This window comes from Mycotypha africana, assembly GCF_025528875.1.
Source record: "Mycotypha africana strain NRRL 2978 chromosome Unknown BDF20scaffold_1, whole genome shotgun sequence".
Taxonomy (NCBI): domain Eukaryota; kingdom Fungi; phylum Mucoromycota; class Mucoromycetes; order Mucorales; family Mycotyphaceae; genus Mycotypha; species Mycotypha africana.
This window is the reverse complement of record NW_026515725.1, coordinates 168,747-192,444: the sequence shown is the minus strand read 5'-3', so window position 1 is coordinate 192,444 and position 23,698 is coordinate 168,747. Positions and strand designations below refer to the sequence as shown.

Here is a 23,698-nt window from a genome sequence, read left to right as displayed (position 1 = left end):
TTTGATAATAGGATTCTTTGGGTAAATTCTACGAGATATTGCTGGCTTTATCACCTTGTTCTTTTAAACTGTGAACGTGATATGTTATTAAAGTATTTGCAAATTGAAAAAAAAAAGCTTGTTCCTGAAATTCTGAAACATTAAAGAATGCGCTATCCATATGAGGCTGTATAGACCAGTACAAAGTGAAATGTATGTTTTATATTGAGGTTAGGGCTTAATTCATATTATATCGGAGAGAGGTTTAAAAAATATCATAGCCTCTCATCGACTAAACTTTGGTCTTTTGTCGAAGTGTTATGCAAACCTCTTCACCCGACCACCATATCACTTGAGAAAAATGATAGCGAGATTATAAATGATCTCAAGTAATCATGAAAAGTAACATCCCACCTTTACAACTACCGTGCCTCCTCCAGAAAAGCACAAGTGAATATATTTAGCATCAATACAACGAACCTCATCATTGAGATTCAAATAAAATCGAAGGGCAAGCAGCTTTGTCGGCATAAAAGTCTTCCGTACCAGATTATACAATACTTTTTCAGGACTGCACAAAAATGTTCAATTGAAACATGGCAGTATTTATCAGAAACTTTTTAGCCATTACTGTTATATGAGATGTCGTGTTATTAATTTATTGAGAAACCGTTTCTATTTCACCCAAATACTGTTCTCTGCTTCATTCACGTTTCCTCATCATTGTTCATGGTAGTCTTGACTTTTTTTTTTTTTTTTTTTCTCGAGACTGAATTCCTTCCCACATCCACTACCATTGAATACCGCTTTCGAAATGGAAAGAAGAAACAGAAAGTTCATAGCCAAATATATGCCCACATCCTTTCATTTAATAAGCGGTACTTAGACAGAATTCGTTCAAGTCGCGTTACGTCAATATTCTCGATACCGCAAGCCTGGCGATTCATATTTCAATCTTTCTTTTATTCAGAAAAAGAACTTTTAGATCATTGATACGCTTTTTTTTTTCTTGGGCTCAGGCTTATGACTTTTTAAGCAGATACCCCTCAGCATATTATTCTTTATTAAAGTGTGATTTTGTCAAGAACTTTTTCAGGCAACCCACTATTTGAGATAATATTTTTGAGAGCTTTACACCGATAGCTACTCATAAAAGTGGAAAGGCCACTTCTTCTCCTAGCTGATACAACAAAAGTACTCTCGTCAGCCAAGATTTTTCTCTGGTGGAAGACAGGATTCGTTTGTGATTACCATTATAGTTTTCCTGCAGGAAATAAGATGCTTAACTTAGCCGACATTTGCAGTGCTTCAAAATATTCATCCGCTAGCTTAACAAGCATGTTTTTATCTTTTTAAGTTTCGTCCAACTTTTGTCTTACCATTCTCCTAACCTATTCTCAATGAGATTACCACATACTCCGGCAATCGGTTGAGGAGATTGACTGGTTGGTGAAGAAAAGGAAAAGGCTCAATATAAAAGGTTGAGTTGACGTAAAATATCATGTGCCTATATAATTGCAAAATTCTGTCAAACAGAAAGTTGAAAGTGTTCTCTTTTTGATTGGGTGCCACTACAAAATCAGATTTTCAAAACGCTAAAGAGAGCTTGCATTTGGCAGCAAGATCATATTCTTTTTTTGAATGTGTGTGCACGCACGCACTCAACTCCACCAGACTTTTTTCTCTTTTTTTTTTTTTTTTTTTTTTTTTTTTTTTTTTTTTTTTTCCTTCCTGGAAAGAAGACATCTTTATTATTTGCATTAAGTTTCTGCTCTCTTTTCTTTTCCTTTTTTTTTTCTTTTGTTTTTTTTTTTCTAGTTCCTGAACGCTTGTCAACAACTCAAGCCAAAAAAAAATAAAAGAAAGAAATTAAGGCTATTACTTGTTTTCGTGCTCTTTGAGACTATTTACAATGTTGGACATAAATTTCGAGTCTTCTACAGCAAGCAGAGTTAACCCAGAAAAGTTGGTCTCTGACAATATATCGAATGCATCGACAGCGATGAATGCTGCCAGTAATAATGATGCTGTGAACATGCTACTTGCCAAGCTCGATGAGGGAACTCAAACAGTTGTTAACCTCCGATCCATTCTCACGATGAAGACAGCTGAACTCAATGAGCTTTTGGCTCAGCTTGAGTTGACGAATCAAGCCATTACGACAGTTGAAGCTACGACAACACAGATTGAAAACATGTTGAAAGATTTTGGGTTTGACCAGTCGAAAGAAAACCTACTACTAAGTGCGGAAGCGACATTAGATTCGGCTATCAAATCGGCAGCGAGTATTTATCCACAAAATTTAATGAGGCCGTCCACCAACAACTTCCGACGTGCCTCTTCCATAAGTACTCATAGCGGAAGCGCTGGTATTCAAGACGGGGGCGAAGGCGAATTAAAACGCATCGTATGTATATAAAAAAGTCCAGCTTCTTGGAACAGACCATAGTGTCAAAATGCCGATAGCAGTTTTAGGTCGTCATATATTGATGTTCTTTTATCCAAAATAGAGTAGCGCGAGATTTTCCACCACAAGAATACGATATAAGCCTGATACGAAACACATTTTAAGAAAACTAAATGATCTATTACGAGATTTGCACATGGATTCTGGCAAGTTTTTTGCAAGTATCGGCACTACAGGTCAGTCAGCATCTTCTAATTGATGGGCTTTTGTGTTGAACACAACTCTCAACTTATGTGTTTTCACATCAATCAATAGATGATTACGAACAACTGCAGAAGGCTTATGTAGATTTGGATATTGCAAAAACCATATCATTATCAGCAAAAAGTAACTTGAGAAGGAGGAACATCCTTTTGCGTAGTGCTAGAAGAAGGAATAACAAGGAAGAAATCGAAGCAGTAAGTACAGCGATTATGTATTCCATTGATCACATAAACTGATGGATGCCAACTTGATGATCTGTAGCTTGATGAAAGAATTCGAGAAGGTGTTTCACTCTGGAGAATATACACCAGAAACTCTCCTTTGATGATCAACGGGGAAGAGATCATCACCATATTAGACCGCGAAGACGATCTACTAGAGAGGAATGTAAGTAATACATTTCACATTCTTGATCTTATCTTGAAAACAAAACTAAAAACGATATTGGATACCAGCTTCCTATACCTTCTTCCCGATACACTCATACACCATTGGCTTTGACACCATCTACATCATCGAATACACGAAGAGCATCCATCAGAAGTAGTATAACACCCGATAATTTTGAAACATCGTCACATAGTAGAACTTCTTCGACTGTTTCGAACAGGGACTTCAACCATGTTCAAGCTGGCCAAAAGGCGATTCATTCACCCACAGTAGTCTCCTTCAATTTGCCAACTGTAACATCATCCATGGGTACAAAGGGTCCAGCGACAGCTACAATAAACAGTGCTAAGAAAACAATATATCGTCAATCAGCAGGCCCTCGTTTGACACAAGTCAAAGCTAATGTTGGACTTCCACGTGTTCGCACAACATCATTCACTCAACAGCAGAAAGATCATCACCAGCATCAAAAGTCTTCTAGCCCTGTTTCCGTTACCACAACTACTACTAATACAGCTAATTCTGTTAATAAGGATATACCAACCTCTTCTACTTTCGTAAAAACTCCTACATCAAGCAATATGAGTAGAAGACAATCACACATTCCATTACCCTCCCATGCCTCAAATACTGCAGATAAACTCCCCCCTCCTACAGTTAACAATGATGCCAAGAGAAACACTCTTAAGGCACCATCGCAGCGCGGTCCCGGCTCTACTTTGAGATTAAGGTCTATGCTTGCAAAACGTGGCCAGTTACCCCCGACAGCAGCGAAACCATCTGTTAATTTTGCTACCTCCACTTGAACACCTGAAAAAAACAAAAAACAAAATAAACATTTTGTAATGATAATATTTGAAAACATTTTCTCTCCTGTATGAGTAGTTATTACAAGTAACAAATGACACTCTGCTTTATTGATGATTTGTGTTGAAGAAAAGCTTAAACCATCGTGTTTAAGCGTAAGACAAAAGTTAGTTTATTACGTAGCTTGTCAAATTGCGTGTTCAGAAGCTTTTCTCAATAAACTTATTGTTATATGCGCATCGCATGAAATGGAGGCAGTAGCTCACATCAGTATGTTAGGTTAACAGAATACGATAGCTATGTTGGTAATCAAGCATAGTAAAGCTCAATAATCTCATACATTATTTTTTCTCCATCTTGGATAGAATTTGCAGCTGTTGCCAAAGATAATAATTCATCACTGCTGCTTTCACTGCATGTTCCGTTAGAGGAGCTACAGAAGTTGTTACTGCTTGTTGAACTGGTGTCCATTGATATTTGTTGATTGTTTCTTTTGAGTTTCAATCTCTCCTTACGTCCATTACAATAGGAACAAGCTTTGACAACCATGTCACAAAGCTGCTTTGGAACAAGTGAGTGACGTTTTTTGACCTGGAATTGATCGTCTTTATCAATATCTGCCAAAGGAGCTCCAAGGTAAAAGCGATAAAAATTGATAATATTACCTGCTCATAGGTGACATCTCTGCCTCTATGATGACAATTTTGATGGGCTGTTGTTAATATCTCGTACAGATCTTCTTTTAATCCAACGGGCTTGCCTATCAAGGATATACTATTATCGTTGCTCGTAGATTTGACATTCTTGAAGCACAATTCATATTGTTCGTTAAATAGAAATCTAGTTCTAGCCCAGTGACGGAAACTGGCAGTACCGATCTCACAATAAGGAGAAGTCTAAGGGAACCAACGGCCGTAAATGTCAACGAAGCAGAATCTAAGAGGTGCATATCGCACTTACACTTGATAATACTTGCTTTATTTCCTCAGCTAACCGATACGTAATTAAGGCCTTCGTTCTAAACTTGGGTGCTTTGCTATTCAAATATTGGTCAACAATTCGTTCTACTTGATCTCTAGTTATCCAATCAGTCATGCTTTTCACAATAACTAGATAACGTCAAGGCGAAAGAAGTAGAAACGATGAAAAGACTTTGAAACAAAAAGAAATAGAAGATCAAATATGGATTCTTTCATGCTGCAGCGCTCATTATCGTATGGATGCTGTATTGACAACAAAGAGAAAAGAAAAGCGTCCTTAAACGAACAAACTCATTCCCGACAACTTTCAATGCTGACTCATTTTACAGCTAATTTGTTCTTTTTGTGATTTTGGCTCAAGGACGCCATAACACAAAATTTACAGGATTAGATATAGTTTCCGGTTTATTCATCCTTCTTGAACTTTTCATTCAATATTTCTCTAAAGCCGGAAATAATTTCATTTTCACGTTTTATCTTCTGCTCTTGTGCATGCTGTAAAACCATACGCTTCTCTTCCGCTGAAATGACTTGATTTTCTTTACGAAGACGAACTGCATTCATACGTTGATGTCTACGCAATTCAGATAATATCGTTAAATGATAGGCTAACTATAGCTTCATAAGATCTCTTATATTACCTGCTACCACTCATTACGTAACCAGCTCTTTCAAAGTCTGCAATCTGATCACCTGATAGACCAATTTCACCACGACGAGGAATACGTTTACCTTGTTGAACGTAAGCTGCCATAGCTGAGCCTTCACCTGGAAGCAAAGCACCACCGTAAGATCTTTCATTAGGGTTATCGTTTTCTGCCATCGGTACTGGGCCAACTGGCGCTAAATCATCGGGCAAATCAACTATTTATACACATACAAGTGATTTAGCAAGATTATCGAAACAAATAAACGGTCTACAATAATAATACCTTCTTTCTCAACCCACAAATCTTGTACTTGATCAAGGTGCGATTTATCGACCTCCAATACAGGTTTTTCTTCCTTTTCTGTCTTCCCCACAGATTCTATTGAAGAAACACTATCTGTGTCACTTTCAGACGATGAGTGTCTTCTTCTTTTCTTTTCACGACTGCTATGATGTCGATGTTTCTTATGTCGACTATCGCTTCTATGTCTGCTTGATTTATGACGGCGTCTGCTACTTCTATGTTTACTTCTACTCTTATGTCTAGATGATCTATGTTTGCTGTTGCGGTGACGTCGCTTACGACGTTCATCTTCATCTGAGGAACTTATAATGCCTTCGTCACTGCTACTGCTGTCACTATCATCACTATCATGTCGTCTTTTTTGCTTCTTTGATTTACTACTGCGTTTACTACCGTCTGGTGAAAGCGATCTAGGACGTTGAGGAGAAGGTGCCCAAATGGTTGTTTTTAGTTCGTTTCTGACTCGTGTACGACTATTAGTAATTAGTAAGATAAAATGAGATAGTTAGCCAACCAAATTAGTTTATGTGAAAGCAACAATCTTACAATTCTGAAAAGCTTTCTTCAGGACGTATCCGAATTCCTTGAATCTCTGTCATTCGCTGTTGTAAGGGATCATTATCACGGTAATGTCGTCCATTCCTTCTGGGTGGAGACTGACGTCTATCTCTCTTTCTGTCAATAGATCGCGAACGATTCCTTCTGTAACTGCTGTAATCTGGGGAATCGCGGCGTCTGTAAGACCTACCACGATCGCGGGAATCATAACGGTCTCGCCTACTATTTGATAATGATCTGCTTCTTGAACGGGAATATTGCCGTCCTCTGGAAACAGGTGAGCGTCCTCTTCTCGACGTCGGAGAGACTGATCTTGAACGAGATCTTGAAACGGACGGCATTATGAAAATGTATTTGAACAAAAAAGCTATAAACAGGTTTAGTTTTCCCAAAATGAGCAATAGAAGATGACATTATTTGAAACTGCGTCACGGAACTTGCGTGAAAGTTGTTTCCCAAAGATATTAAACAAAACATGATTTTATTGAATAATTTTTAACCCAATGGGCACACAGATAAACTACATATCAGAAAATTGCCCTTGGCAGTTCAAAATACGTGCAAGAATTAAAAAACCGTAAAAGGTACTAGGAAAAAAAAAGATAAGGGATCACAATGCAAACTAGGTAAAAAAAACGGGACAATCAAGTAATAATCGTAGTGGACGCATAAAGCCAGTCTAGCAAGGGCTGTCCTAATGTTTCTGACAGGGTAGGGGGCATTTTCTCGTGCTGAAGATAATCGATTTCATAAAGAAGCATTTGGACAATTGGCCAAGATATACTCCAGTTGACTGGGATATTGGCACGCTGTTTTATGGGTCGAGTGGAGAGTTGGTTCAACAAATGAGAAATGGGGTCAACGACTGTTGTCAGAAGTTGCAGGCGGTTATGCATTTGTAGGCATTCAATGGTGTGGGCTTTAGTGAGAGTGCATAGGGGGTGGAATAGGCAATGGGCTGAGTAGTTGTTGGGGAGCCAGCCAAGTGTCCAACGAAGACAGCGACTACGCTCAATAAAGCTCATTGGGAGCCAAAGAATGGGATCAAGAGAAATGTTAGGGCGGCATTGGTTCATCAACTTTGAGTTGGGCGCTGAGTGTATGGCATCTAGATTCTCTTGACGATATGCTTTGATGGCCTGGTGTAAAGCCTTCCTATCTTGAAACGGGGAATGCCTTCTCCAAATTGGATTGGAGTGTGACAGTTGAGACCAAAGAGATTTGCTAGTGGCTTGAGTGACATAAGGAAGTAGGCGCTTTAGCAGGGCGTTAGCAGGTAGGCTTTGGGACCGCAGTAGAAATTTCGTTTGGAGAATGTGAAGTCTTTCACGCATCGTTGGAAGCTTTAACAGATGTAGCATCATATGCACTGATGAACAGGAACGACCACCAAAGATACGGCGAAGGCATTGCATTTGCGCCTTTTCCAAGGGGTCGACGATGTACTTTTTAAATTTGATAATAGCCAATCCGTATTCCAATTGAGGACGAATGATATTGGCATAGAAGCGAGCTGCTAGTAGTCGGCTGAAGCCTGTAGGGCTCAAACGAACTATAAAGAATCTTCTGATACATTTAATCCAGTGTGTACTGTATCAATAGCTTCATGAAAAGCTCCAAGCTTGTAAGAGCTTGTAAGAGCATCACGCACGGATATATAAAACATTCGCCGTTTATTTAGATCACGAAGATTGCATAAAACTATTTTGCAGCATGATTTTATTTCAAGGAATACATACAATATAGCTGCTTGAATCATCGTACTCAACTCGCTCTTTAAAAGTATGTTCAATCCAAATCCATATCGTCTAAAGATATGGAGTATGTGTTGCCTAAAGCACGATAGGCAACAGGTGGATTTTGCTGGCATCGTGCATTTGATCAATCTTGTAACAAACTTTTTTTTGATATTGCGCTTGAGACTCCGGATGCTCGCGTTTCCCAATTCTGCATTTCTCCAGATGAAATAACCTTGATGCTTTTTTATTGCTCTTTATCACTATTTAACTTTTCCCTCTCCATGCATTTTACCCCATAAAAACAATATGGAGTCAATACGAACTGTCACCTATAAGCTTTTTGCTGATATTTCTGATTCAAATGTAGCAACTCCAGTAAGTAGTAAGAAAAAGCATAAAAAAAAATGGCTCACAAAAGTATAAAATTCTATCTCTGGGTTTTAGGAATGGGCAAGTTTAGACGATCAACATTTACAAACTTTCAATGGGTAAATAAGCCTTTTTTTCAGGGTTACAAATGCTAGGCTAGAGCTAGGTGTGCGGCGTGGCTAAATACATGGGAATATAGGTTGTTCAACAGAAATCCTTCAAAAAGGCGTAGACTGCGACTGTTACATCCCAACACCTCCTTCGAAGCCAACACCTACGGCAATATTAATATTAATCATACGCACACATCTGCTCGTATAGACTACGATAGTTTGGCGAATGACTTCCTAAAAGGCTGCCATATGGCAGGCGGCAATGTCGTAGGTTCTCAAAGAGGTACAATCACACTCGAACCAATGTTAAATAAGCACCTCGCAATTTATTTTAGACAGAACAGCTCAAGAAAGTCATATTGAAATACCGAGAAGGACCTATTACGTTAATAAAGGCCTCACGCTTGATTACGTTTCTACATCATGTATTGAAAGTTATACCGATTACAAATACAGCATCATCATCGACACCAATATCAGGAAAACTTAGCTTTCCCCTCGGCTCAATGGTAGAAGATTTAACTCTAACTCTCACAACACAACAGCCCTCAATCTGGATCCTGACTATTCAATTCATATTATCATGTTTGAGAAATACACCACAGCAGCATATTCACGCAGCAGGCATTACAACACCTGTCATTCTGAGTGTTATCAAGCATATTCTAGTGGAGCTGACTCGATTACCTTATACACATATGACAGCCGCGCAAGAAAGTTGTTTTTCAGTTGGCAGAGAACTGTTAGATCTATTGTTGATCAAAGGAAATGACACAATAAAGGACAATGGATCCAAACTCGCCAGCATGAGCAATTCAAAAAAATTTGTTGGCATTGGAACGATTACTTTTTACGATGTGATTTATTCTGTAAGTCTTAATATCAAGTGTGGAAGTATTCTATAGTATAGCATGTACCAGACGATTTTTAGACTTATACAAATTTTATTGCCTTAAAAGTTCCCAGAGTTATATGGCCACTTCGTTATTACAGCACCAAACATGAATACGAACACTGGAACACATTTTCAGCCTTCCATTGCCAATCACAATGTATGGCTGATGACATTGAATCATTTAACCGTCTCAATAATGCAAGACCATCGCTTATTAGACCGCATACCAACGTTAATGGCGATCAATATAATTAAACACATACTCAGAGAAATCAATACATTACCTGCCGATTTGACAACGACACAAGTCAATTGTATCAATAAAGGAAAAGAACTAATCAATTTACTACTATTGGGAGTTAATGGCGACGGTGCTGGTGCTGTTTCTCACTACGATATTATTGTCTCAGTAACTATCTCCTATTATAGAAAAAAAAAAGAGCTATTTCAGTGTATACGCGGTCTAGCAAATTCATATTTAACAAATTCTTTCATTTCTTCACAAAAGTTACCTGACGTCTATGGCATTTTCCAACATGGTACTTTTGCTCAAAGTGTACACTGGGCTATGGAAAAATTCATCAACGAGTTAGGTAAAAGACGTCGCCATTTAGCCTTTTTAATGATGCCGCCCGATGCGTCTTGGCCTCTCATTTCCCTTTTGAGTAGAAGGCATGAATATAATGACCTCACCACACGAACAAGTTATCATATGTTTGAAGGCGATTTAGTAAGTCTGACAAATTAAGTTGCAATTCTGATAAGCTAATACGTTTCTTACCGGATATCATATGTTAGATCGAATTTGTAAAAGAGGGCAGTTCAACCAATATAGAAACGCATTTTCGTGATATGTTATACCAGCGTGCTTCAATGAACGAGTTCCGACAATTGGCAATGTCGCTGACGCAAACAGGCTTGGATACAACATTAATAAGGAAAGCCATGGTTGCTAAAATTCGTGATGTAATTCGATGCATTCAACATTTCAGTCAAACTGGCGAATACGAAGATACTGATGTGAAAAGTAAGCTTGCTTTATTATGTTAATGAAGAGCAAGACATTGCTTACAAATTGCCCTTACTAACCTATTACTATAGTGAGCGAAGATCAACGTACTACAGCGGTATCCGAAGATGATTTGACTATGAAGATACCGAGCAACTTTCATTTATGGGAGCTTATGATAGAAACTGCAGATCAACTTTACAGCTTTGTTTCAGCAGAGTATGGTTGTCCTTTTTTCATGAAGACAGTATATATAGTTGCTGATTAATTTTTCCCACTGATTTTTTGTAGCTTCTTTACCTACGACGAGATATTAAATGATATCTATGAATTGATATACCGACCTGATGGTGAGCCACATCTGCCAGGTGTACAAAACTATATAGCGAAGGATAACGGGCTTGTGTGGTTACTGCTTCAACTCTTCTGTAAGGTTTAAATTTTTTTTTATATTTATATCATTGCTGATTACTATTCTACTGTCATTTAGACATTGAAAAAGTATCAAAAGAGGTGATTCAAAAGGACTTCGAACAAGATGAGAAGCTTTTTGACAAACTTGTTAGGCTTTATACAGACGAGCAAACAGAATCAAAAGACGCCTTTACTCTTCGCGATTTAGCATTGCAATGCGCTATAAACCATCAAAAGGCTAACATACGGGATGTCAGTAACATAAAGCAGAGACATCCATTAGTTGCCGCCTCTTTACAACATGCCGGGCTCTGCTACCAGATACAAGCCTACTTTGGCAACCATTATCACAGCAATGTGCAAAATAATTTCAATATCTTCAACAACCTTGATTTACAAGAAAAGATTAAAATTGCCATGGAAAGCCAACTGAGACAGGATGTCGTTCCTTATTCGCTATACGTGTGCCTTGTGCCACCCCAAGCAGAAATAGGGACTCTAGGTCATCCTTCAACAACCTATACAAAGGGTTGTTCTCTAGATTACGAGCTGCTTGATCTTCTTAGCGTTAACGCCAAACACAGGTTATTACAGGTCATATACAAGATGATGCTTGATAGTGAAACCGGACCACGCTATCAATCAAATACAGGGAAAACGTTGACCTGCGTGCCTCCTTATGTTTTGGATATCGTGTATAAACTATTACACAGCTCACCTTGCTCGTAAGTTAGTGAACATGGTATTGTTATTCGAGAATTAGCTTTTTGTTCTTACAATTTTTGGTCGTCTTTTTCTAGAGCTGAACTGATGATAAAGGAGATCTTCGACAAACTACGGCGTTGTGATAAAATGATAAAGATGAGGCACACAGGTGAATCTCATAATGGTGTGGTCATTCAACAATTACCAGAACAGACAATGCGATGGTTACAAACTATTTTGCAATTGATGAATTATCGGTTGATCGGATTCTTGAAGTATTCATCCTTTGCTTCCGGCTTGTTACATTATATTCGCTTTTTCATATCTTACCTGGACAACCGTCAGTGTTATCAAGCTCTTGAGTCATTCACCGCAAACGTTATTGTGAGTAAATCATTCTACTATTGTACATAGAAGAATACTAATTTGTTGTTTTAAACCACCTATCCAGAAAATGCAAATCGACGTGAAGCTGTTGCGTTCTCTTGATGATCCTCATAGAGAAAAGCCTATCTGGTTCTCCGAATCAGAAATGTTAGCGCGTCTCACTGTTTATAGCATCAGTCGTCTGATCAAAATACGAGGTCAAGCCGACATCAAAACAGAACTAATTTACCGTGTCTTATCAAACTTGTATGAGCATCGTATTGAATGGTCCCCTGAAGCCTTACGCTTTTTCCCAGCTGCTGTAAGATCGTTTTATGAATCAGATAACAAAGCGGCAGAAGTTCGTCCAATAGTTTCAACACAGAAAATACAGCAACTGACAGTGAATAACAAAGCCTTCTTGGGCTATATTTTGCAAGGCAGGTCTGAAGCCGAAACAATCATATTACAACATTTTTCATTGCTAGAGAATCAGCCGGATATTCTGTGCGCTTTATGGGCTATCGCACTGTCGAGAAGCTCGGCTGATTGCTTTCATATGGTATCTGTTCGCAACTTATTGTTACTCATTCCACCTGCACGCATGTCGACAAGAACAATCGACCTAATAGATTTTATATTAAGCGTTGATTTCCCCGCAAAGGATACTTCCTTTGTAAAGTAATTCCCACTTTTTTTTTTGAAAAACAAAAGCGAAAAAAAGAAGAGCTCAGCATAGTCAATCAAAGCTAACACTTACTTTCTTACACAATAGCTGTATTCTCTTCTGGATTCGTTCATATGGAAACATCAATGGATAAACTTTAATCATGTCATATTTGCGTTAACAAAAGGAAGTGGTTCACCAGAGCGTCATACGAAAGCGATGGCGTATTTACGCTATCTGTTGTTAGAATCTCCCGAATTCCAAAAACGTGCTGACAAATGGGCATCCCTCAACATATCTCATCGGCCGTGGAAAGAAATTGATTTTCATGATAAACTAATGCAGTACTTGCAAGAGTTTCCCGAATACCATGAATTCGAAGCATTTGCTATGAGACAATTTGAGCCTACGATGGATTTACCTAACCAACAACTCAAACTTCCTATTTATTATACCAACGTTATCAGTAACTTCATATCGATTATGGAGAACTTGATTATGTATCTGATAGAATATTCTCAAGTGGACTTGCTGATCAATATCTTGGATACATATGGGCATTTGTTTTACCAGCACCAATGTCCGTTATCATTTGTCACCAATCTCTTATTATACTATTATCCTTCCGAGACTTTGCGTAGTCCACCTGTTTTAAAAAGAATTTTGAGGCTATTAGGTATGAGTTTTACTTTTATAGCTGAGCTATGCATCAAACTAATGTGTTTTCTTTGTCTGATTCAAAGATTTTGAGCAGTATCCTATTCTTAAAGAGGCTCGTGCATATGCGGAAAATGAAGAAGATGATGGCAAAATGTTCCAAGCCGAATATTTTGAAAAGATAATCCATAAATTAGCTGGAAGTAAGTGTCTTTTAATGCTCCCCATTTAATCTATTGTAGGAAGTCTCATTTTATTCTTACTGCAAAATTACAGGCTTAAACCCGAAGCGATGTGCCCCCAGATTAAATCCAGAATTACCAGAAAGGCACTTTCGAGAAATTGGCAGCCCAGCAATAGAAGGGATATCTATAGCAACATTAGAAATCATGATTACACCTATACCTCCCAGTGCTATTGTTCGCCATTTATTGAATCTCGCCTTACTGAGAGAGTCACATCATGTGGGCTGCTCAGCACTAAGCCTGCATGCAATTGGGGTACTCTTACCAATGCTCCCTCAGCAAGACTTCATACATCCAATATTTAAAGAACTGAATGAACTGATCGAAACAGACCCTTATTTATTAGAAATATCAGAACCATGTCGACTCGTAAGTTACTCAATCAAGGGAACATCAAAACATGCGCAACATGTAACTAAGTTAAGAATTTTCCTAGATTCGTTGTGGAATACCCAAAAGCATTAATGGCCAATATGCAATGCAACAGACTCTTCCTGATCTTACAACCGCCTCTGTCCTTCGCGAAGATATGAGCACTCGATTATCTAAAGCAATGATACATCCGTACATTTTTAACGACTACACATTCAATCTCCATAACTATACAACAAACGCACCGAACAGTTTCTTATGCTTATTCCACAGTATTATTCATTATTCAAGCCTTGATATTTTTTCAATATTTTTAGAGTATATTCAACAACTACGACTTTCTGGTAAATCAAAAACAGATGTACAGTTGCTATACATCTGTTTTTTGATTGGTCCCGCTCTACATCGTATAGAGAAGCTAGATACGAGCGATGCGGGTGTAAGTGAAATTGGCTTAGGCCTGTTTTAAAAATGTTTACAGTTTGTAATAAGCTGATCATGAATTTTCTTGTTATCTCATTATTAGTTTCTAATTGAATTGATGCATTTGGTTAAGCAAGTAACAGAAACCTTGGATATGAAAGATGGCTGGACAACGCAAGCTTTAGAGCGAGTGTATGACTTTTTACACCATATCCGTACACGGTTTGTCAAATCGAATGAATTGGCAACTCAGATAAGGGATATTATTCGCTCCATGAGCTCCCCTATTGCACAAAGATTGTTAAGACTGATCTATGATAAAAAAGTTGAAAGCTAAAAAGAAAACACTCTTTCATTGAACAGTAATGATTACCACTAAATTGCGGTGTATAACCATCTACTACAAATAAAACTACATGAGTTAACCTGTTAGAAAGTATTAGCGTTTTTAATGTTGATGATTGTTATTGCGCAGCTCCTGAGTTCAAATGAACGCGAAAAAAAGTCTAACACGACAACATCAGTCACAGTGTAAAGCATTGCTTAAGACCTCTCGCTTGTCATTCTCGATGTCGTTTATTGCATAATTTCATTGTTGAGTCTCACAAAATGAACGGAAAACGTGCACGCAAAGACGACGATGACGAATTTATCGCACCTGAAAGCTCACAAATGGCAACTCAAAGAGCCAGGATCAACAATAATACTGTCATTCAGGAACTTGATAGAGAAGTACGTGCTTGATCCATATATTCGAATGATCTTCCCTTTAATCGCTTTCTTCTTTTCAAACGAATTAATTTTGATAGGAAGTACAGCGTAAAATAAAAGATATTGTACGTTATGCACTATCTTGCGAACATAAACAAAAAGTTATTCGACGTGATGATCTCTCTAAAAGTAGGTAAGCGATCGATCGACAGCAGGCAGCAACTTTTCAAACAAAAATTCATGCCTGACTCGGTTAATACTACGACGTTGCTAACTAATTTGACCATGTAAAAACGTGTTTGCACAGTGTTTCAATTGACAAGATATAATTTAAATGCGGTTATAGCTGAAGTTAGGAAAAAGTTAAGGGAGGTTTTCGGCTTTGATCTTATTGAACTACCCCACTCTAGAAACAATGTTGACGTACACCAGACGCATTTTACAAGCAGTCAACAAACGCAACAGATGCAGACACAAAACGAGCAAACACAGGAACGCCAGCCCCAAATGACACAATCTCAAAGACGTAGTCCTGCTACAGGCAACTATGTGGTTATATCCATTTTGAAAGAATTTTACAGAAAACCCGATATAATTGAAAGAAGTGCTGATGAATATAAGACGACCGGCATCCTATACATCATTCTCGGTATCATCTTTTTGAGTGGCCAACAGATGAATAGTTGTAAGTGAGAAAATTCTGCAACCCTTTTTTTTTTTTTTTTGTATTTATCTCATACGATGTTCAAATGGTTTCTCGTATATAGCTGAATTGTATAATCACCTGGATTCTCTTAAGCTCACCAAAAATAACACAGAATTTGGAAGTCGTGACGAACTTCTCTCCAGTTTTATTAAGGGTGGCTACTTGAGAAGGACGCAAATTCCAGATGCAGACAATGAGGAGCCAGAGTATAATTATACTTGGGGCCCACGAGCGAATGTTGAACTAGGGCACACAGGCGTTGTAAGCTTTCTATCCAGTGTAAGTAATACAGTACTTTTGAAGAATCCCAGAGCGATTGCTGATTGTTATAAAACAAAATTTGTAGTTGTATGGAGAAAACCATAATGAAGATGAAGGAGAATTGAATATTGGGGACCTTCAGCGCAAGATGTATATGCAAGCAGGTTATGAGCTTAAGGATGCTTAAAGGAAAATACACGAGGAAAGAGGGGCAAATAACATTCTTTATTCATATTGAAAGTATGCTCTAAGCTCTTTTGCTTCTTGACTCATTTCTTCTAATGAACGGGGCTCTCTTTCCTCATTATCTACACCTTTACTCTTTTTGCTATCCTCAAGTTCCTGGTAAATGTCATCATTATTCTCCCAATCGCCTTTTTTACGAGGAATAATATGCATATGAACATGTGGGACCTGAAGATATAATTTCTTTGTTAGATAAGGATACCCTAGTATAATTAAACAGTTTATCTAATAAAAGGCCTTACCGTTTGCCCTGCTTGTGGTCCGTCCTGTATTGTCATAGTAAGAGAGGTACAGTTGTAGTGGTTTTCAACGACGTTGCCTATTTTTCGAGCTGATAGCATTAAATCCACTGTTTCTTCTGTACTCAAATCACCTAAACGCGGTGTATTTCTTTTAGGCACAACGAGCACATCTATAGACAAAAAAGTATAGAAATAAACTGTCAGGCAGGGTTTTTCTTTTTAAGTTCTGTTTGACATTCTTATAGTTTGTGATCGTTTGTCTTTACGTCCCCTACGCGATTCAAAGCGAAGACACAGTGTTTAAGTATTAGCCTTCGAATAACGCCAAAATTCTTAGCAGTTACTTATACTCAAGAAAACTTACGCTGCTATTGGTTTCAAATTAACAATGCCCACGGTCAACTTAGATTTGAAGAAAATTTGCGACTCGTGTATTAAATGAGGGCCGAACTTGAAAGTTGTCATGTCAATTGTAGGTAGTCTTTTCGTCAAAAAAGGAACACACATGAATCCTAGTGTACACAGACTTTAAAAAAATATGGATTCCGCTTGATATTCACGTACAGCCATGGTCTGTTCAAACCTCAGCATTTTTACAGGAACAATTTATTCCCATTGTAAAACTGCTCTGTAGAAGTATAATGACCCGGTTTAACGGCTGCATAGATTTGCATCACGGCAAAGTGAAGCAGATTGTAGGTGGGTCTCTGTCCGATAAGTCGCCAGAGCAACTTACCACCAACTTCGTTTCTGAGTAAGAAAAACAAGCATCAACTGTTGTTTTTTTTTGTTGATTGTACTGATCAATCATTTTCAACACGACACGGTTAGAGAATCACCTAGCTATTATGCTAATCTGTATCAAAATCAAGGAGTTACTCGCTGTCATGTCATAAAACTGGGACCAAATAATGATGAAGCTGCTAAAGAAGCTCTTCAAACATGGCCTGGCGGACTTCAAGTTGGGGGAGGCATTACACTTGAAAATGCAAAAGAGTGGCTGTCTTTAGGCGCATCGAAGGCATGTATAACATAGGAAATCATCGTTTAACGAAAGTTTCGAAAAGTCATGGAAGAATTAACGACAAAATTATACTAGGTTATTGTGACCAGTTATCTGTTTCCTGATGCACAATTTTCGAAAGAAAGATTGATTGAACTATCTGAACGTGTCGGCAAAGAGAATTTGGTTGTGGATGTCAGGTAAATTTACAAGAACAATGTCAGCACAAGACTGGATGATATATTTGGCGGTAAATCAGATGTCTGATATAAATCTGTAGTTGCCGTAGAAAAGGAGATAAATGGGTTGTAGCAATGAATAAATGGCAAACCATGACGGACATGGAAGTAAATAAAGGTCAGTGTACTATATTAAACGAAGGGCCAAATTGCAGGGCAATAACGAATATCTACACTTTTTATAGATACATTGGATATGCTTAGTCAATACTGCAGGTAAATAATTCTTAACATGCAATTTTATATGAATAATAATATCTTATGTTAAAGGAACCGCTTAATAGTGAATTCTTGATTCATGCTGCTGATGTTGAAGGTCTTTGCAATGGAATTGATGAAGAACTTGTTGAATGTAAAGTGTATTTTTTATTTATCAAGATCTTCAATTTTACTGTCATTACTGAAATACATCAATTCATTCAGGCCTTGGAAAATGGGTCAATATTCCAACTACTTACGCAGGTGGCGGAAGATGTAAGTCTGACAGGAACCCTTATCTTCTATTACTATATTTACTGAAGATTATGTAAACAGCCTTAGAAGATTTAAAGCTTGTTGACAAGCTATCTAATGGTAAGGTTGATTTAACATTTGGAAGGTAAGACCTATGCTGCATCGTTTCAAAATACTTTTGGTATTCATAGAATTAACACTCATTGGTTTGACCCTCAAGTGCTCTGGATATTTTTGGTGGAACTGGAGTTACTTTCAAAGAATGTGTTGAGTGGAATAGCAAACACCCCGCATAAACTTCTGTTGGCAGTGTTTGATCTTCCGAATACTTCTGCATTTTTTCCCATTTTCCATTTCTCTTTCCCGTTTCCCTACTACCTCTATTCAGTCAACTAAAACCCAATATTTATATTAAATGAGTTCCAATCTCACGAGTCCTCCCAAGAAAACCATATCTAGAGATGAATGGGAGCAACGTTTAGCAAAAGTAAAAGTCAATAAACAGTAAGTTCTTGGTTTGGTTCCTGTAATCGTTTTATGCAATTCAAAAAATGTTAAAGAAAGGTATTGGACGTTTTCTAAAACGTCGATAGAGATTTAAATCAGCTTGTAATGAATTACCTTGTAGTAGAGGGTTATAAAGATGCAGCAGAGCAATTTAGTTTGGAAAGTGGGTTAGCACCTTCTGTAGATTTGCAGTCAATTCAAGATAGATTGGATATTCGTCATGCCATTCAGTCAGGCGATGTTGACACCGCGATCGACTTGGTTAACGATCTAAATCCTGAGGTATTATACATAAATTTTAGTGGCAGGGCTTTGCATTTTGTTTCTCTAATCCATAAAGTATATGTCATGCTTCATTTTTTTAAATAGATATTAGACACCAATCCTCATTTATTCTTTCACCTACAACAACAACGCCTTATTGAATTAATACGTAAAGGCGAATATCGAGAAGCATTAGAATTTGCGTCAGAGGAAATGGCACCGCGAGGCGAAGAACATCCTGAATTTTTAGAAGAGTTAGAGAAAACTATGACTCTGCTTGCTTTTAAAGACTGTGAAGAGTCTCCAGTACAGGATTTGCTTCATCCAGGTCAACGGCAGAAGACAGCCAGTGAGCTTAACGCAGCTATTTTAATGAGTCAATCACAGGAAAAGGATCCAAAGTTACCCAATCTATTAAAGATGTTAGCGTGGAGTCAAGAACAATTGGACGAAAGGTTGGTTTATCCTCGTATTGATAATTGGGTAAAAGCAGATTTAGTGATGAAAGGAGAAAAGGCCAATGACATGGATGAAGATGTGAATATGTCTTCGTAATAAACACATATATACCTTTTATAAAATGCGTGTTTTATTGAGAGTATATTACCCAATAATGACAACACTGAATAAAATTTGTTTAGTTCTACTTTTTTTATCGAGAATACGATATTCATGGCAGGCATGCTAAATATAGGTTCCATTCAAAGCTGCTGATGGATATATACTGTAGAGTTATTGTCAAATTTTGTCAGCAACAGAAAGTAAATCCGGCTACTATTTAAAGAATGTAGTCGTCACTTAAACTGCTTTCAATATTTGATATGCATGCTTGTTTGGTGCTTCCGCCCTGATCAATGTGTTTAAATGGGATATGGAAATCGGTGCTAAAGCTACTAAAGGGTCTAAGACTACAATGAAATAGAAATCGGTTTTAAACCAGCAGTATGAAATCAAAAAAATAATAAATCTTCCACTGCCACATAAAATTACATCTTCCTAGGGGTATATTCACTGCTGGTGATCTCGTAATCGTAGCAATAGCAATAGCAATAACAATTTCACTCCTTGGCATGCACTAAAAAAATCTAATCCTTATTGTAGTTCCTTCACATTCTTATTTGTACACAAAAAAAAAATAAAAATAAAAAAAAAAAGTTTGAAAGCAAGGTTTGGGGGCATAGTGTGAAGCTCAAATTGACCGTAATGCGATTTGTTATATTGACGCTTTCTTCATTTATGCGCTCTAATTTACGTACTACAATGAAAACAATATGAACGAATTCGATCAATTGTTTTGCTTTTTTACAAGATCTTCAGATTAGATTTTGTTATGCTATAAAGGTAGATCCCAAATAAGGATAAAGTAATAAGCCAATCCAAGTGAATACAGTTTGGGCTATAAAATACATAGAAGCATAAGCAGTTAGATATAGCTATCTCTTCTGATCTAAAAGTCCCGAAACTCGTACGTTTCAATGTTATAACACAAATCGATGGTAAATAAGAAGTAAAAAATAAAAGAATAAAAAAAAACTTCTCAAAAAGAGTTTCGTTCTTAGGGATCAGCCCTGCTACAAAAGTTTTTGTTAAAAGAACAAAACGTCCACAAAGACGGATTTTATACCTTTTTTATACATAATACGAATGTAGCTGACATTGCACGTGAAGGGTAGGCGAAGGGCACTGACCAAGATTTGATTACAATTAAAAGTTCGATGTAACACGTCTTTCTAACTTTCCCCTTTTTGGAACCATTACGGTTTCTCGATCAGTTTTGCTTTTTGTTATAAGAAAAGGACATATTCCAGTCTGTTACACGGGTAACAGAAAGTGATTTATCCCGAGATTCTTAACCGATCATTTTTGTTAATACACAAGGAAAAAAAGGGGTGTGTATCATGAAAATAACCTAATGAGGGGACATTGCCATACCTTTTTTCATTTTTCTTTTTTTTTATTTTGCGCCTGGCATTTGGATAAGTAGTGACATGTATAAAATATCTGAAAGCATCACAGATCTATCATCCCGCCTTTCTTTCTCCTTTTTTTTCTCGTTAGATTTGTTTTCTGTTTCTTTTCAAAAAGTATTACTCTCATTAATCATATCATTAGAGGATTTTCAGTAAATATGTCTCGTTGTATTTGGGCTCTTCTATCTTCCAACAACTTTGAGTTTATGACCACTTCACATTATAACAAATTACAAAGAATATCATTGTTTCAACTAATACATCCCGACGAAACAGCACTAGCCAAACAAGACTTTACAAGGTTCCTAGAATTTAACGCTCTTGGTGGCTCTGTTACAAGGTATGAAGCGAAAAAATAATAATAGTATATCCTAGTATTTACTGCTCTTCTCTGCTGACAGCAATAATATCTTTGTGATGTGATTAGATGTCGTTTAAGGGATTATTCCAGAGTAAGAATACAAGAAGAATCAATGCATAGCGCGTTGATGCATATTATTGTTAACATTAGATCTAAACTATAACTCAATTGCAGCCGAATTTCATGCTTTCATCAATGACCGATGCTGAAGAATGGATCGTAGTTGATCTTGTCATGTATATAGCTACGAGCGACCTTGTCTTAGCTTTTTTCCATCCAGTTCATAGGAACAATGTACAAGGTAATATAGGAAAAAGCTTGATTAAGTTGGCTTTTATCGTATTATTAAACTTCGATTTGCATAGATCATTCTGCAGTGTCTATATGTGGGGACCATACTGATTTTCATGTAGAAACATGTTTATCAACCTTGAAAGAAGCGCTTTTTGAACAGCAACAAAACCAGCAAAACCTCCACCGAATACGTTCACCCTCATTATCGTCCTCGTCCTCACTATCTTCTAATAATTCTGAATCACAGCAGCAGCAGCAGCTTGATATGAATAACAGTCCTTTGCCAGCTCAACAATTATACCTTATCAATAGCAGAACAAGCTCTTTGCTAATGTCGCTACCTGAACATTTACGACAAAATACTCACCAACCGTACAATCACAGTAATAATATGAAATTGAATGATTTAATAATCGACCGCCCATCCCTATCGCCAGGATATTCTTGTTTTCGCTTCATACAATTACCTTATCGCTCCAATGCCGTGGGACAACAAGTAAATAGATTATTGATCGATTATGGACCTATTTCATTTTTACTCGTTCGTACAGAAAAGAAGTAAGTATATCATAAGGACTTGCCATCGTATTTAGGTGTTGACCCTCTTCTTCTTTTCTTTTAAAAATATATAGTTCTCGATCACTCGCAATACAGACCTCGTTCTCAGAGACATTATCTTCAAGAAGGGTGAATAATAAGAGACATTTAAATGCGCCATCGAATAGATCACTGCCCTCCAAATATAGGAGACGTTCTTTAACACCACCTTTTGCGATTCCTCAGCAAAAATACTCGCCTCCACCGCAACAAACTAATTCGTATTCTTACACGTCTCCGCCTCCTACAAATACCGTTGTAGCATCATCTTCATCTAAGGACAACCTTCAACAGCATTCCTTATTCCCCACCATACCAAACAGAAATAAGCTGTATATACCCTCAAGAAATTATTGCCAAAATTGCGGCACAAGCTCCAGTCCAGAATGGAGAAAGGGTCCAAGTGGTCATAAAACGTAATTATGCATAATCTTCTCATAACTTACTTCTCAGAAGACTGACTTTCTTTATTTGTTGTGTTGTTGTTGCTGTTGTTGTTGTTGTTGATATTGATATTAGGCTTTGTAATGCATGCGGGCTAAGATATTCTCGATCGCTTGCACGACAAGCAAGGATAATCACCAATAACAATAACGATAAACCGACCAAAAGACATCTTTCTCAATCTGCATCGTGCACCTGTTGTCGTCCTGAGGAGCAACAGCATCACTATCCATCTAACTCATTTCAAGCACCAGCACCAGCACCAGCACCAGCACCAGTATTTCAAAGCCAGTTTACGCCACATCATGGAGAGCAAGCAGCAGTAGTCGAGCCATTACAAAAACTAGATGTCATCAACAATAAGAATAGTACAACAATGATATCTTCACATTACAATACTCCGTTCGACTACTCCTCATCGGGATCTCCTTTTTCAAAGCACCCCTCATTTAATAATAACGCACATCTTTTACCAACGTCAACGGAAGTTCCGCAACATCGACAAGAACAACGTTTATTACCATCGATCATCAATAGCCAAAGGCGGCATGAACAGCATCCTAAGCATAGTATCCAATTTGCTATCATTTAAAGTTTTTTTTTTCCTTTTTTTTTTTTTTTTTTTTTTTTTTTTTTTTGTGTGTTAAATTCATGTGTACATATTTGCTAGAAATTCTGTAGTACGCCAGGTTGCTATATATTTCTTCTTCTTCTTCTTCTATATACGTTTATAGACTTGTTCCTTTCTTGTTAAGTATATATGTAATAAGTCTATTGATAGCCTATACTCCTTCTTTATCTGATCCGTACTATTATGACATTATTAATCCTTGAATACACGAAAATATACCGATCTGTCGATATTGTAATTATTGTTTAGTAATGCTTTTTTTTTAAGAAAAAGCTACACTTTCATCCTCTCCGTTTGACTATTTCTAGCAGTATCCATGTTTAACGCAACCTGCATGTGGTACAGATGAAGTTTATTCGGATGTGTCGGCCTTTCCGTATACTTTCTTTTTTTCTTTGGCGTAATATGGTTACAAAAAGAAAAAAAAGTTCCTTGACACGATCCATTGTTAAACTAA

At 37.4% G+C, this 23,698-nt stretch overlaps 10 protein-coding genes across 10 annotated transcripts; 6 read left to right on the top strand and 4 right to left on the bottom strand.

Annotated features, from left to right (window-relative positions):
• Positions 1-28: 28 nt before the first annotated feature.
• BDF20DRAFT_830927 (uncharacterized protein) lies at positions 29-847 on the bottom strand (the record flags this gene model as incomplete). Its single annotated transcript, XM_053078395.1, has 3 exons — positions 29-166; positions 394-550; positions 774-847. The coding sequence occupies 3 exons, from the start codon at positions 845-847 to the stop codon at positions 29-31; spliced, it is 369 nt and encodes a 122-aa protein (XP_052940087.1).
• A 936-nt stretch (positions 848-1,783) lies between these two features.
• On the top strand, positions 1,784-3,944 carry BDF20DRAFT_841073 (uncharacterized protein). The gene is made up of 5 exons (XM_053079430.1): positions 1,784-2,386; positions 2,490-2,622; positions 2,702-2,844; positions 2,912-3,037; positions 3,106-3,944. Exons 1-5 carry the CDS (start codon positions 1,892-1,894, stop codon positions 3,844-3,846), a joined length of 1,638 nt encoding a protein of 545 aa, XP_052940086.1. The 5' UTR covers positions 1,784-1,891; the 3' UTR covers positions 3,847-3,944.
• Positions 3,945-4,366: 422 nt separating this feature from the next.
• BDF20DRAFT_788599 (uncharacterized protein) lies at positions 4,367-4,927 on the bottom strand (the record flags this gene model as incomplete). Its single annotated transcript, XM_053076150.1, has 3 exons — positions 4,367-4,438; positions 4,513-4,743; positions 4,808-4,927. Coding segments are annotated over 3 exons (423 nt in total), but the record flags the coding sequence as incomplete, so codon positions are not given.
• Positions 4,928-5,232: 305 nt separating this feature from the next.
• Positions 5,233-6,679, bottom strand: BDF20DRAFT_812643 (ras-induced vulval development antagonist-domain-containing protein; the record flags this gene model as incomplete). Its single annotated transcript, XM_053076807.1, has 6 exons — positions 5,233-5,401; positions 5,469-5,691; positions 5,760-5,950; positions 6,051-6,054; positions 6,126-6,253; positions 6,327-6,679. The coding sequence occupies 6 exons, from the start codon at positions 6,677-6,679 to the stop codon at positions 5,233-5,235; spliced, it is 1,068 nt and encodes a 355-aa protein (XP_052940084.1).
• A 1,580-nt stretch (positions 6,680-8,259) lies between these two features.
• On the top strand, positions 8,260-14,739 carry BDF20DRAFT_996826 (uncharacterized protein). The gene is made up of 17 exons (XM_053085427.1): positions 8,260-8,452; positions 8,522-8,565; positions 8,646-8,826; positions 8,895-9,428; positions 9,519-9,863; positions 9,963-10,184; positions 10,253-10,481; positions 10,556-10,682; positions 10,755-10,891; positions 10,954-11,602; positions 11,678-11,966; positions 12,034-12,624; positions 12,724-13,291; positions 13,359-13,475; positions 13,549-13,886; positions 13,954-14,328; positions 14,416-14,739. The coding sequence occupies exons 1-17, from the start codon at positions 8,384-8,386 to the stop codon at positions 14,647-14,649; spliced, it is 5,049 nt and encodes a 1,682-aa protein (XP_052940083.1). The 5' UTR covers positions 8,260-8,383; the 3' UTR covers positions 14,650-14,739.
• A 573-nt stretch (positions 14,740-15,312) lies between these two features.
• Positions 15,313-16,155, top strand: BDF20DRAFT_4431 (MAGE family-domain-containing protein). The gene is made up of 2 exons (XM_053075460.1): positions 15,313-15,708; positions 15,791-16,155. The coding sequence occupies exons 1-2, from the start codon at positions 15,489-15,491 to the stop codon at positions 16,093-16,095; spliced, it is 525 nt and encodes a 174-aa protein (XP_052940082.1). The 5' UTR covers positions 15,313-15,488; the 3' UTR covers positions 16,096-16,155.
• A 60-nt stretch (positions 16,156-16,215) lies between these two features.
• On the bottom strand, positions 16,216-16,943 carry BDF20DRAFT_811967 (Bis-triphosphatase; the record flags this gene model as incomplete). Its single annotated transcript, XM_053076741.1, has 4 exons — positions 16,216-16,404; positions 16,479-16,648; positions 16,745-16,749; positions 16,843-16,943. 4 exons carry the CDS (start codon positions 16,941-16,943, stop codon positions 16,216-16,218), a joined length of 465 nt encoding a protein of 154 aa, XP_052940081.1.
• Positions 16,944-17,119: 176 nt separating this feature from the next.
• On the top strand, positions 17,120-18,469 carry BDF20DRAFT_903819 (uncharacterized protein; the record flags this gene model as incomplete). The annotated part of the gene is made up of 9 exons (XM_053082946.1): positions 17,120-17,232; positions 17,310-17,499; positions 17,578-17,681; positions 17,762-17,838; positions 17,906-17,936; positions 18,005-18,072; positions 18,144-18,194; positions 18,255-18,318; positions 18,394-18,469. The coding sequence occupies 9 exons, from the start codon at positions 17,120-17,122 to the stop codon at positions 18,467-18,469; spliced, it is 774 nt and encodes a 257-aa protein (XP_052940080.1).
• A 119-nt stretch (positions 18,470-18,588) lies between these two features.
• On the top strand, positions 18,589-20,797 carry BDF20DRAFT_903818 (CTLH/CRA C-terminal to lish motif domain-containing protein; the record flags this gene model as incomplete). The annotated part of the gene is made up of 4 exons (XM_053082945.1): positions 18,589-18,677; positions 18,767-18,962; positions 19,050-19,427; positions 20,741-20,797. 4 exons carry the CDS (start codon positions 18,589-18,591, stop codon positions 20,795-20,797), a joined length of 720 nt encoding a protein of 239 aa, XP_052940079.1.
• A 108-nt stretch (positions 20,798-20,905) lies between these two features.
• Positions 20,906-23,202, top strand: BDF20DRAFT_996821 (uncharacterized protein; the record flags this gene model as incomplete). Its single annotated transcript, XM_053085426.1, has 6 exons — positions 20,906-21,254; positions 21,342-21,366; positions 21,450-21,576; positions 21,641-22,127; positions 22,202-22,582; positions 22,686-23,202. Exons 1-6 carry the CDS (start codon positions 21,073-21,075, stop codon positions 23,200-23,202), a joined length of 1,719 nt encoding a protein of 572 aa, XP_052940078.1. The 5' UTR covers positions 20,906-21,072.
• Positions 23,203-23,698: the final 496 nt, after the last annotated feature.